The following is a 13,734-nucleotide window of genomic DNA, read 5'->3' as shown; positions in this document are numbered from 1 at the left end:
AATGTCACTTTCAGCTCATTTATACACAACGTAAGTTTGACTTTTGATTAATTAATCATAGTTTAAGATCATTCTTTGGACGTCTTCCCTCAAACATTTGTTCCCATTCACCACTACATCCTTGCAGCAGGGGGCAGTCAAACACTGCAGATTATTACAACAAAAAACGGTGAATTTCAACAAACGCTCTCACAGCAACTGAGACAAGAGGGCACCTCATTAACAAGACATTTTCTTTTATTCAATAAATAATTTACATTATAAACAGCTGGTGTGTGGCACCACATTTGCTTTACATACAAACAGTTTGATCTTTCTGGCATTTCCCATTCAGCAATTTTTTTAAACTTTTCTACCATTACAAGTCTGACACAGAAATTCAAACAAAATAAGAGCTAAATGGAAGAGAAAACATAAAGTGCTTTAAACTCAAAAACACGAACACCCCAGAACATGTTTCTAGACGATGTGGACTGCATTCAGCATGTTTTAGATAAAGTGATGACAACCAGCATTTTATCACTTCCTCCACAAAGACTAGGTGAGTATACTGTATATAGTAAAGAATATTTAGTTCTGTGGTGTTCATGTTTTTGCAAGAAATCCCTTTTCAAATAAAAAAAAAGGTTCACATTCACCAAAACATCTGATGTACAAAAACAGGAGTGATAAATTCAAAACACAACTGGTAATATACAAATTTAAAACTCACAAAACATATGTACAACCTCACATTTCAAATGTAGAACCATATACTGTAAAACTCACAACACAAATTACATCTATTAACACAAGATTCAACATTACAATCATTTTGTTTGCGTGACTTTTTTTGTTGTTGTCAAACTGCACCATTACATGTTCCAAAAAGCAGTAGTAAGGCCTGCCAAATACTTCAGTGTAAAGGATAAATGACTGCAGAACTGTGCCAGAGTAGTAACTGTATCTACATGGAGGACATTTCCAGATACTGCAGCTGAGCGCCAAAGTTCAAAAAGGAAAGTGTTAGCATGAAACACAAGAAAAGCAAAGATGCGACTGCTAAAACGAATGCTGCTTTTTACAGTGTGTTACTGTAATGCATTATTCACCAACAAACAAGTTATATACAATTAAGAATCCCCCTAATGTGAATTGTTAAAAGACTGAAAGATGGAAATTCAGTTGTTGGGGGAAATGTTGGCACGAGGGCTTGTTCTTTGGCAATGACTTAAGCCATGAAATCACGTCTACCGACATATGCTTATCGTTTACGCACAAAGCCAGGTCAGCACACGGGTCGTCTAAAAAATGCTGAACTGCTGACTAGAGGCGACATCTTTACAACTAGTACTAACAGTATCTACACCACAGACTTGAAATGGAGAGTTCAATTCACAAACTGCTATCTAAAGAGGTGTTTAAGTTCGACAGGTTGATCTACATTCTGTAAACGCTATGCGTGCCCTGAACTACAGTTGTTCTTTTGCTTTTCTTGTTCGCTACATTCACATTACAGACGTAAAATACAAAACACTGTGTGATCAACATGTCAGCCCGAACAATGAAGTAAAGGTCTGTATGACACTGAAAAGAGATCTTTTTTTTCTTTTTTATCATTTCCCTTTTGGGATTTGCTACTTGGCAGATAAGAGGCCATATTAACAGATTGTGGAGCGCCTTATCTTTTCTATTTCTGAACTTTTTGGGTTCCACAGACTTGGGAAAGATTTCTCCTGGACCCACAAACACACAAAATGAACCACAGATGCTGAGTTCTGCACACATATTTTACTAATGCGCGCACACACACACACACACACACACACACACACACACACACACACACACACACACACACACACACACACACACACACACACACACACACACACACACACACACACACACACACACACACACACACACACACACACACACACGTATTACAATATGACCCATTAATCTCCACAGCAGACAACTGGAGACGCTGCTCTGACATCCTTTTGGCTGAGTGCTTCCTCCAAAAAGGCTCCGGCTTTTCCAAAGCTGGAAACTAATCAAACATAGAGCTGCTTCTGGCCTTAGGTTAACAAAAGCCCCTGTCAGGTCCTCTCGCTTCGCCACATGAGCCACGGAGAGCTTCATTGGCTCGGCACCAATGAGTGGATCAGGAGAGGGAGGATCAGCAAACTCTTCTTTCTGCAAAAGATCATCTTGTCCGGCTTCCCATAGGCATGCGGGCCCGGTGAGAATGTGGGATTTAATCCCAGGTGGATATCCTGAGCTCTTGGAGTAGCTGGGCTCTCTCACCGCTGCTCTCATCAAAGACCGGTCCTATGAACCAGCTAAACACATGTGATGACAGGTGGGAACACGGCAACCTCTACTTGTCATTAGACTGAAGTCGTGACATGACAATCCTACTAAAATGAGTCAGGACTGGGAGGACTCTACTGGCAAAGCCACCAGTCAAGTCTCAGGACCAGAGCAGACGAGAGGAGCCAATGTACGACACAGCGACGGTACTCTAACACTCACTGACGGATACAACACGAGGATACTGCTGTGAAGCGACTATAGATGAACTGTGCAACATTCAACCCACAGTAGGACAGCAAGGACGTTGAGGAAGAGGAGTGAGAGGAAATCTTTGCCCCTCGGGCCGGCATTACTCATAAAAGCGTCCTTTTCAAAGATGTGGTATCTCTTGCTGTTTGAGTGGAGCATTTTTACATCCTCAAAGGCGTAGTAGGCGGCCATGGTGAAGTTGATGTCTCCAGAGGAGAGGAGGTCAAACACGCACGACTGAAAGTACAGGTCCTCCACCGGGAGCCGCTCTTTGCATTTGGCCTTGGCCGACTGGTAGGTAAATCCATGTGCCGCGGTGCCGCCCCTGATCCGGCCCGCGCTGTGGGCCTCCGCCGCTCGGACCTTGAAGCTCCTGAAGTCGATGCGCTGGTTGGCGGGGCAGCCGTGAAGACACAGGTACAAGTCCTGGTCGTCGCCTTCCTCCACCGAGTTCACGACTTCCTCCGGCATCCGCACGGCAAAGGTCAGGTAGCGGCCGACCTGCCGGACCACTATGGTTGTTCCAATGTACCTGGCCTGAATCTCCACGTGCTGCCCGGGAACTTTCTCCACCACGCGCAGAGTGTTTGCTCCGTGCCGATCCCCTCCGTTCTTGGAGCCATCTGCAAATGCGGCCGGCAGCTCATCCGTCTCTGCGTGGTACATCTTCTGGTCCACGCATTCCTGGAAATTCTTAAAGATGATTGTCAGCTGCAGGAGAACAGAAAGAGAAAGACATCTCAGCATAATTCATTGTGTGCGTTTGCCTTTCTCATAAAAATAAGTGTGTAGACATTAGTTTGCAGTGTTTTTCTGGTAATGTACAGAATGCTGGTAAAATGCAGTAGATGTAAACATCTGATTCTTAAAAAAGGGAAGTGCTTATACATTTGCATTAAGAACAAGTTTGTGCTATATGTGCCATCCACCCCACTTAAGTGTCCTATTTCAGCACTGGCTCAACATGGGGGAGGCCAAGGTAAACGCCCTCAAAAAACACGAGTCTCGGCCATGTAAAATCAGGCCTGCAGACACAAAGACGGTCCATTCATAGCGCTGAAAAACCTGCCTGTGAACCCCACAACTATGCTTCAGGGAGTGGCGTCGAGCCAGGACAGAGCGATATACTCTGCAGCTAATTAAGGTAGACCGCTCAGGACTCCGCAAGCTTGGTTTCATCAGGACACCAATGAGCCATTGTCGGAGCGGCGACACCAGGAAAAGCCAAGGGACCGATGTGTGCTCACTTGTGACAGAGGATGGGGAGTCTACAGAATACGCTATTAGCTTGACAATCTATCTGTTGCACCAGTTCTGTGTCAACTCCCTCCACCCTCAGGGGAACATTTCCCACCTACATTAACTTCTGGGGGTTTTTCTCACTGGATCATTTCTAAAGCTTTTAATGAAAACAAACAAAAATGCCTCCATTATCCCTCCATCAGAATTAAGATGGGAATAAGCAGACAGTTTTATTTGCTGTAGCAAGAGTAATGCAGCAACACAGAGCTCTGCTATTGCAGATCTTTTAGCAGAGGGGCCTTGTTTGCACAGGTGGCATTGGCTCCTGCCTTGTTTTCCCTTTGTCCAGAATCAAGATCTTAACAAAAGTTGTTTCATTTGCTTCCAAGAACAGCATTAGAAAAAATGTCATTACTTTAAAAGCTTTAAAAAAAACAAAAGTACTTAATAGAGTATCATTAAGAAACCTTAATTGCAGAAAATTATACTTTCTACAAATGTACAAAAAAATGGACAAAATTCTCTTGCCATATGCCTCAGTCTAAATACCTCAGTTTTGAGACTCTGCAAAGTGGCTGAGGTTCAGAATCATTGCTGTCAAAACTTTGCCAGATCTGGACCAACTCTAAGTGAATTTGCCAACTACAAATACTTCTACTTCTTTGTTTTTGACCTCAAGTTCTACTGAAAGCCATTTCAGGGACAGACATCCCAACGAACCCACGTACCATTAAATGAAACAACAATAACGATGAATGCCCTGCTGTTAACGCCATGAAAGAAAATATCTCATAATGGAGTGAAAATGTCTACAGTTCTGTGCAGACACAACATTTCTGAACGTAATGGGCTCAGTGTGGACTACACTCTAAGTAGGCCAAACATCAGTGTGAGCTGTCCACAGTGAAAAGTGAAAATGGAGCCTCGTGTTAACATTTGATGCAGCACTGCTGTTGTAATACTAACATATAATTTATAAAGCTTATCAAGATCTTTGCTATGGAGCTGGGTTTGGCTTCATTATCCGTCATTGTGGACCTCATCCAAACACTAACCAGAGTCCACAGTTTGACAGAGAAGCAGCCCCACAGCAGCTCTGACCAACAAACCACATGAAAGAAGAGACTCGTACAAACCAAAACATGAACAGTAGGATGATCTGATGCAACCAACATGTAACATCAATGAAGCAAAGTTTTAGGTTTGACCAACAGTCAAAACCTCACACATATTCAATGTAAGATAATAATAAAACAGATTTAAAAACTTCACATAGGAGAAGCTAGAACAGCCATTTTTGGCACTTTTGATTTATATATTACTTCAATGATTAATTGATTATCACAACTGTTGCTGAACATTTTTCTGTTGATTGTAGAGCCGAAACAACTGCTCGATTATTTTTTATTCAAGTAAAAATGTCTAAAATGTCCTTATTCCAGCTTCTCAAATGTGAGAATGTGCTGCGTTTCTTTGACTAATGTGATTGTAAACTCAATATTTTGGACTGTTGGTCAGGCAAAACAAGATATAGGACAATGTCGTCATGGACATTTTTCATCGATTAATGGAGAAATTAATCAGAAGATGAGTGGATAAATGAAAATACCTGTTAGATGCAGCCCTAAGTTGATTCAGTGTTTGATCCACAGAGTTATTGCTTTTGAACTGAGTAGACCACATTGACATGCATACAGGACAAAGAGAAAGGATCCCCACCTTGCTTGTGGCAGTGGCCAAAGACCCCGGCACCACAGGAGTGTTGGTCACCTGGACAGACAGGTATTTGTTGTGGATGAGCGGCCAGGCGCCTTCCACCTTACATGTCTGGAAGTCATCGCCAAATGTTCGGAGGTGTGGATCTCCAAAGAAGCCACAGTGGGTGTAGTTGGGCGGCGCTGTGTTGCGGTGAAGACTGCGCTCATAGTGGCACACTTCTGGGCCGTCCGAGCGCTCCTGGCTGTCGGGCAGCAGCGGAGGAGGAGGAGGAGGAAGAGGGGTACGGGCGCGTGGTTGGGACGTCGGCCCCTCCTTGGAGCAGTTGTGTTGGCTCATTAGATCCTCTATGCCATGCTGGGCGGAGTGGTACGCCAGGTCCCCCCTGCAGGTCCGCGCAGTCCGGCGTACACAGCCGTTGTACGCCCGCAGTGCTGTGCAAAACTCCTCCTCGGGGCCAGAGTTTGAGGTGGAGGCCCAGAATTCAGAGTTACACTTGAGGATCTTGCACTGCAGGCTCACTGTCAGGGAGGAACAATATACAGTTTGAACAAAAGAAGCAAACCACAGGACACCATGTCATTTAGAAACAAGATCAAGACAGGGAGGAAAAAAAAAAAGCTATAAATACACTTTGGCTGTTATTGATGGTAGTTTTAAAGCACAGATTTAAATAATACTGAATCTAAAACAAGAATAATCAACATTTACAACTAAGCATAAATGCTCACACAGCCATTGTGGTTAGGCCACAGTGTCAAATACTATACATCAAGTTAAACACATTTTAATAATAACAAAGTAGGAACTCTTATATTTTGTCACATACTTTGTTTTGTCTATTGTCTAGTTGGCATCTGGTCAAAATTTGAAAAACACTCAAATACTAGAGAAAATAAAAGCCTCATTCTATATTTGCTGCTGAGGTTAGTTTGTACATCATTTAAAAAAGGACAAATAACATAATGTCTATATGTATACAAATCTTTTCACAGCATGTTTTTGTGCAAACAGTGGACTAAACGCAGGTCTGAACATCCCTCTGGTCAACCTTTCACACTCATTGGCTACTGGTTAGTGAACAAGTAAAAGTTGCCATTTGGGAATCCTAATCCACACCTTTAGTGATAATAAACGCTACTGAACGTAGATTGTTGCCTCCAATTTCATTGCCACATCCGTCCAACTCTTTACACAATGTTCTTTAAACATTTCTAAGAATGCCATGTTTGACTAGTATTACCTTTGACTAATAAAGCATTTATTTGAATAGGCCGTGAGAAGTTTCCCCCAAAGCCATATCAACACTTTGAAGTAACACTTTAAACAATATCCCTCCTGAAAGCTTCACCGCAGCTCTCTCCAACCCCCAAATGGCCTCTGCATCTACCGCCCATTTGATAGACGACAATAAACTAATCTTGATCTCCACTATCAGTGCATTATCCCTTTGTTGTTTGACTTAAGAGGGAAACTGATAAGGGTTTGGCAAACATGTAAGGTGAGCTGAAATAGGTATCCACACTGCAAAAAGTGAACCACTGCAATCATCCCATTGCCAAATTACAAAGATATTAAGACAATATTTAAACACAAAAATGTGGGAGTCTAATATAAAGCGACACAGTCACTGCAACAGTTCACTGGACCTTTTTTAAAAATATTTGCTATTATAGTGGATTTTTGGAGATATACATTGCAACAGGCGCATTCAAACCATAATCCCACCACCATATCTCTACATTAAAAAAAAGTTAATGGCAGCAATTAAAACACCTCAACGTGTTATTCCCTGCTTAATTAATAACCTAACTTACAGTTTTTCAAGGAGCCACTGCAAAACACCGAGGCTCGCACCATCCCCCCAAACAAAACAAGAGATGGGGGCTGCAGCAGCTCCAAGAAGACCTCTCACTTTGTTTAGTCTTTCTCTAATAAAATAGTAAAACACTGACTAAAGCTCACGCTGCTTGAACTACTCACATGTTGCGCTATAACGGCATGGCTGTTAACGTTCAAGACTAAAATATTTGCAAAAACCAGACGTCTGCACGTAAACACTACAAACCCAAAATCTCGGTAATCTAGAGTCCAGTAGATTTTAATCATTGTTGTATTTAGTTTAAATGCAATTCCAACTGATTCGCTGCAGCGATTTATACATGCATCGATATTTGTTATAGCAATTTGCGAACTTCAGCAAAAACCGTTTCATATTGTGGTGTACCATGTTAAACCGTATCAGTGGAAACATGCCAGTGGGTCGCTATAAAAAAGAAAATGAAAAAAAAATGTATTTGAAAACGTTGGCTTTTTAATTTAAAAGTAACAAAAAGTATCATCTTACCGCAGGGGAAGAGTGAGAGAAACACCGCGAGGACTCTGCACACGTCAAGCGCCGAGGCTCTTCCTCTTTTCCCCATAACCGTCCATCCAGCTCGGGGTCGCTCTTCACTCCTCTCCCTGGTGGTCAGACCGGGTTAAGGAAAGGACAGAGGAGACGAGTTAGAGCCACACCGAGTCCTCGTTGAGAAAACCCACAAAAAGTCCCATAAAAGAGGTCTGAAGTCCCGTCGTGTCATCACTGACTGGTAACAAGTTGTCTGTGCGCTCTTAGCTGTGAGCTAACACTCAGTGCGGGACAAGCGGCTGAAAGCAGCCAGGCAATCTATCTTTCTTTTAGGGAGTGTCGAAAAGGAGCACAGGCGGACACACTGAACCAATCACGGCTCTCTGTTCTGCCCTTAAACCCCCTCTGCACGTTTCAAATTACAACTCAATGTGCAGACTTGTTCGACGACGACGAGTCTTCGCGACCCACACAGTGCTCGTCCACACAACGCCGTGTGTACGAAAGGTCTGATCGGAAGCATGTGTGTGGAGATCAACACAAGAGGAAAAAGAGTTGGAAAACGACAACATACAATGTAAACAAACATTGCTTTATTCTCACGTAGCTGTAAATGATCTGCTTTTGCCCTTCATATCAGCACTCATTGCTGTGTTTAAACCTACGGTATAATAATGCATTACTTGAAATGGTGGCTGCAAGCCAAGTTGACCCTTTTCATCCTCACAGACCCACTGGTAGGTCAACTAACTCACACTGTGCAGCCAAAATCCACATAACATTATTTAATGTTCCAGTGGAGATCTTAAAGCTTCTAAAGATGCCAATTTTGTCAAACTGAATGTTGGATAAATGTGAACAAAATGATTCCCATTTGATGAAATGGTAAAAATGTAGGTTTGAATATTTCACTCAGCGTAAACATCACATATGGAATTTGAACAAGTGGTTTTGTGATATATATTAGACCTTCCACCAACAATTATTTTCAGCTTATTGTTTTATTGATAATTTTTTTTTCCACGTAATAAAATATGAGGTGATAGTGAAGATTGGCTATTACAGTTTCCCAAAGCTCACATATTCACATTGGCTGTTTTGTCCAACCAGCAATCCAAAACCCAAAGATATTTACATTAAATACAAAAACATCAAATCTTCATGTTCAACAGGGTGTAACAAGCAAATATTTAGCACTTTTGCTGCAAAAAATGCCTTAAATGATTAACCAATTATCAAAAAAGTTGGATAAAAACGTGATTGACAAATGTATTAACTGCCTAATAGTTTGAGCTCTATGTCAGACATACTGTCAGACAAACTGGAACTGGGGGGAACTTAAAAGGGTTATAATGGAATTCAACTGCCAAAACATAAAATAAAACTGAATATTAAAGGGTGGAAGTAAAGAAAGCACAATTATAATCCATCCAGTATTTAAAAACCCACTTTGTGAAATATGCCTGTAATTATATCATAGTGACAACTCATCCTTGGTTGTTAAATTCCCCGAAAAAACACTAAGAACATGAACGGTGTGTTCTCAATGTATACTTCCAGCGTTGGACAGAACATTGTACTCTTTACTGATTAGTTCCCCGTTACCCAGCATATAACTACAAACCATGATTCCTTGCTGTAGTTTAAACCACCCAACAGTACATGAAGTAATCAAAGCCATAACCGCAGTATACGCAGGTTATCACATCAGCAATGAGAAAAGGACCACAAGGACTGCGTTGCTTTGAAGTAAAACTAAGAATGCAGGACTTGTAGCAGAGTGGGCCTATGTAATGCATGTTAGTTTAAAGGATTTGAATAATAATAATTTCCACAAAGAGCAGGCCGTGATCCCCTACTCTAAAAGGCGTAGTACCACCTTCTTTGATTATCTTGTACAAATGACACATTCCTGCTGTCTTTTACTGCCATTTACACCAAAATACTACCACACAGATTGCTGCACACTCAGGTTATGGCTGGCTGTTCAGTATTTTTCCATAGTACGGTGAACGTCTTTGTGAATGCTTGCTGTCCCTCTCGTGGATGATGGATACGTTCCTGTACAATGAGGTCTGAGCCTACACATGTTTTCAACAAGGGTGGCCCTGTGCAGACTGATTCCCAGCTCTAATATACCAAGTACTCACATCTAAAATGAATGACTGCAACTGAAAGGTAGAAGCTGCTCTGTGATGTGTTTTGATGATGTGTGGAACGTTTTGGGGCTTTTATCAGTGACAGTGTGGATATAGAGGCAAACACAGGAATGAAATGTTCCTACTGTTGTGCAGATATCTTTAAATGTGAGTGATTCACACGTTAGTGGACGGTTCACATCACATCCGGAAAATAGATGGTGCAGGTTGTAGATTTAAAACCTGTTGCAGCAACTTTGCAAACAATGGTGTTTGTACAATTTTTTTAAATTGTCTTTTTATGAACAATAAGCTAATTAGTTGTCATTACATTTCTGGCAACACAATAGTCACAAGTAAGCTTTGATCTTTAATAATAGATATTTAGAGATACTTGTGCATCACAGTGTTCATTTGCAAATTGACAATGATACTAGAGGAACTAATTATTTTACAGATTTTTTGTTCACGGATAACAATTTATTTTGAAGTCTTCAATCCATTTCTTCAGTTAGGACCTATATATTCCTTATTCTGGATAAAAATATCTGATTTTAATTACAGAGTCAATGATTAGTCGATTAACAGATTGGTCAATCGTCAACTATTTTGATGGCAAGAATGCCAACCGCTGGTTTCAGCTGCACAAATGCAAAGATTCACTAATATTCTCTGTTTTATGTCACTGTAAAAATGAATGCCTTTGTGTTTTGGGCCATTTGTTGGAATATAGAAGCAATATGAACTCATCATCTTAAGCTCTGGCACATTGTGATGCCATTTCTGACAAATTTTCTGAAATTTTATAGACTTAATGATTAAATCAATTGCAAAAATAATGATTAGCTACCTGTCTGCAGCCCTAATTCTCATCACAAAGGCACATTTTATCAGTTTGACTACAGCACCAATCAAAATGAGGTCAGGTTTTTTCTCCCCAATAGGCTTTTCTCATCAAGCATTTTGCCACCGGCTATACTTTGGCCTTTGCATGATAGTTTTATTGTCTGATCAATCAACAGATTGTTTAATTGCTAATTAATTGAAATGACTTTTACCCGAAATTTAACATCTCCATTGGTAAATGACACATAAGAAACAGCTTTCCTGAGAGATTTCCACATCAGGCAGATCATGTGCTCAACATGCTGCGACAGGTGAAGGTGACATCATTAAACAATAAAACATCTCCATAAATCCAGTAGATATAATCCAATCACGTTTAATGGCGTGCTTTAAATCTCTGATATCACCTGTCAAACCTGACACCGTTTCGACATTTCCATACACTGAATATAGTGCAATGTAAGTAATACTGGTGAAGCGCTTCATCTCTTCTCCAGTGTTGAATTGTGCACTACATTTTTATATGCGTCTGTATCGATGGTCACAGCAGACTGATCCTCTTTTCCAATAGATGGCGCTTGTTATGAGCTCTGATATGAAACCTCAAGTCATGACACAAACGCACATGGCATTATGAGGACAACCAAACCTGTCATTAAATCTGAGCTTTGGACAGCTCGTCTATTGCTCTAATTACATGCTGTCATGCAATTGGGATTTAAAAAGGTGTAAATCTGCAGCCAGCAGGCGCATTTGTCCTGTTGCACTGCCCTGAAGAAGATCATTCTTTTCATTCCATGTCAGATAGAAGTAATAGCCTCAACGCTATTTCTGTTTGGGAGTAGCTGATAAATGCTGACAATGTGGTGCATTAAATAGTGCAGCATACTTCAATATTTAAAAATGCACGAGGTGACGTGAATGCAGTTTTTATGCGTAATTCTTGAGTTACACTTGCAAATGGTTAACATTGTTACTATTGCAGAACTCGAGCTCTCCTGATTGTACATCTGGAAATATATATATATATATATATATATATATATATATATATATATATATATATATATATATATATATATATATATTGGGACATAGAGATACAGTTTAAAACCCCTGCAGCTCGGCAAAAACTGGCAAAACTCCTGCGTAAAATATACTCCGATAACATTTATTAAAATTCTAAATAAGTCTCGAACTAAAGAGAAACCAACCTTGGCGACTGCATGGGCTCTCCACGACTCTGGGAGTCCTGCAGGAACCCGGAGGACAGCGAACAGGAGAGAGAGAGAGAGAGAGCAGACTCCTAAAAAATCTCCCCCTTAAAAAAAAAACTCGTCCTGTGTGTCACTGTAATCCGAAATCAAACGCACTCAGTGGCTTTCTGAGTGTTAAATCCGCAAATCTGTACATGATGTTCACCGATCTTCTTCTCGGTGAAATGAAAGTGTTTTTTTTTTTCTTTTTAGTTGGGATTTATTTAAAAAGACACTTCTCGCACCCGGGGGTGGGGGGTGTCTCAAATCTCTGCAGTCATTGCTTAACTCATTTGACTATCGGTCGATCGGAAAGGAGACATTAAGTCCAGTAATTGCCCCCATCCGCGTGTTGAATCCAAATTGTTAGTTATGGTCGACGTCGGGGAGAAAAAATGCCCTGAGGGCGAAGCTGCTTCTGCTGCTGCGTACGGCCCGATCTGCTGTCTGGATGTTGTGAAACGGCTAGTTAGAAAGTGTGAGAGAGACAATGATCGGCTCTGCATGACGCCGCTGGGAGCCCCAAATCTCAGCTGTGGACCCCCCCCCTCTTTCCCTCCCCAAGTAGTTGTTCTCTCTGTGGGAGATAGGACTCCTCAGATTAGGGTCGAAAAACAGTGAGTTGTACAATGTTATTCTCTGTTAAAGCAACTGCAAGTAAATCCATATAATGTCAGCTTCCACTTGAATTGCATATTATGTTCTTCATAGTCATATATGCCCTATTTTCACCTTTTGACAACACCAGTAGGACTACATTTAAAACTGGACTGAACAGCTAATTTACACGTCTTTATTATTTTGTGTTTTTGTGTTTAAATACCCCCCAATTGTTAGATCCAGTCCCTCACCAGATAACCTTTAGCAGATCCTCATCTCTGCAAATCACAGGTTGGAAAAAGACAAATCCATAATAATCAGGATTTAAGGAGGATCAGATGGACAAACACTTTGCATCAGGGAGAAGGGGGGTGGGGTATGCTCAAAGGCAGAGAGGGTTGCATGGAGGCTGCACCTGTGTTTTAGGATCAGACTGCATGCAGGAAAATACCACAACCTACCCCCCCCCCTCTTTCCTCTTGAGCTTTTCCAGTCTCCACTCTGTACAACATAACTGGTTCTCTCTGCTCCATTTTTTCGTCTGATCAGGAAAATCCATCACACCAGGGAGTGCAAAGACTTACAGCAGGCTATCTGACTGAAAAAGCAGAGTGACCAGTCCAGTGTTCTTACTGTCTGCCAGGTTTGTAATTGACATGCACAATCAAGCAGAATAGCAGCAGTGACAGTTAAAACCCCTGTGATTTCACCTTCTATTGACGCTGATGTCACAGGTGTTGTTAGCAGCTACAGGACAGAGCTGTCACATTACATCATCCCTTTGTGCAACAAGCAAGAAACTGACCCCTGTAATCCACTCGTTTACTATCACTGCCCAGTCCTGCCCTCTCCAGATGGCCACTGAGAGGCAGCATATTTTACATTGATGTAACATAAGAACATGAAAGAGTGACACCCTAGTGTGAAAAGAATGGTTTTAGAGGTGCCGGATGCCGGCCACATCTCAAACACAGCTGTAGTCGCTGCTCTTGCTGAGGTATTATGGCGAGTTAACACAACAGATCTGCTTTACACA

At 41.4% G+C, this 13,734-nt stretch overlaps 1 protein-coding gene across 1 annotated transcript; it reads right to left on the bottom strand.

The window, feature by feature from the left end:
- Positions 1-219: 219 nt before the first annotated feature.
- rgma (repulsive guidance molecule BMP co-receptor a) lies at positions 220-12,555 on the bottom strand. The gene is made up of 4 exons (XM_068708175.1): positions 12,057-12,555; positions 7,856-7,971; positions 5,512-6,029; positions 220-3,261 (listed from the first exon to the last, which is right to left on the bottom strand). The coding sequence occupies exons 1-4, from the start codon at positions 12,068-12,070 to the stop codon at positions 2,557-2,559; spliced, it is 1,353 nt and encodes a 450-aa protein (XP_068564276.1). The 5' UTR covers positions 12,071-12,555; the 3' UTR covers positions 220-2,556.
- Positions 12,556-13,734: the final 1,179 nt, after the last annotated feature.

This window comes from Cebidichthys violaceus, unplaced genomic scaffold (assembly GCF_023349555.1).
Source record: "Cebidichthys violaceus isolate CVI_PGR_0920_01 unplaced genomic scaffold, fCebVio1.0.p SCAF_137, whole genome shotgun sequence".
Lineage (NCBI taxonomy): Eukaryota > Metazoa > Chordata > Actinopteri > Perciformes > Stichaeidae > Cebidichthys > Cebidichthys violaceus.
This window is presented reverse-complemented; position numbering and strand designations above follow the sequence as displayed.

Bases quoted from the DNA above. Each gene is read 5' to 3' on its own strand.
- rgma (XM_068708175.1), bottom strand. The intron at 6,030-7,855 runs GTAAGATGATAC...CCTCCCTGACAG, and splicing joins TCTCTCACTCTTCCCCTGCG to TGAGCCTGCAGTGCAAGATC. The intron at 3,262-5,511 runs GTGGGGATCCTT...GTTCTCCTGCAG, and splicing joins TGGCCACTGCCACAAGCAAG to CTGACAATCATCTTTAAGAA.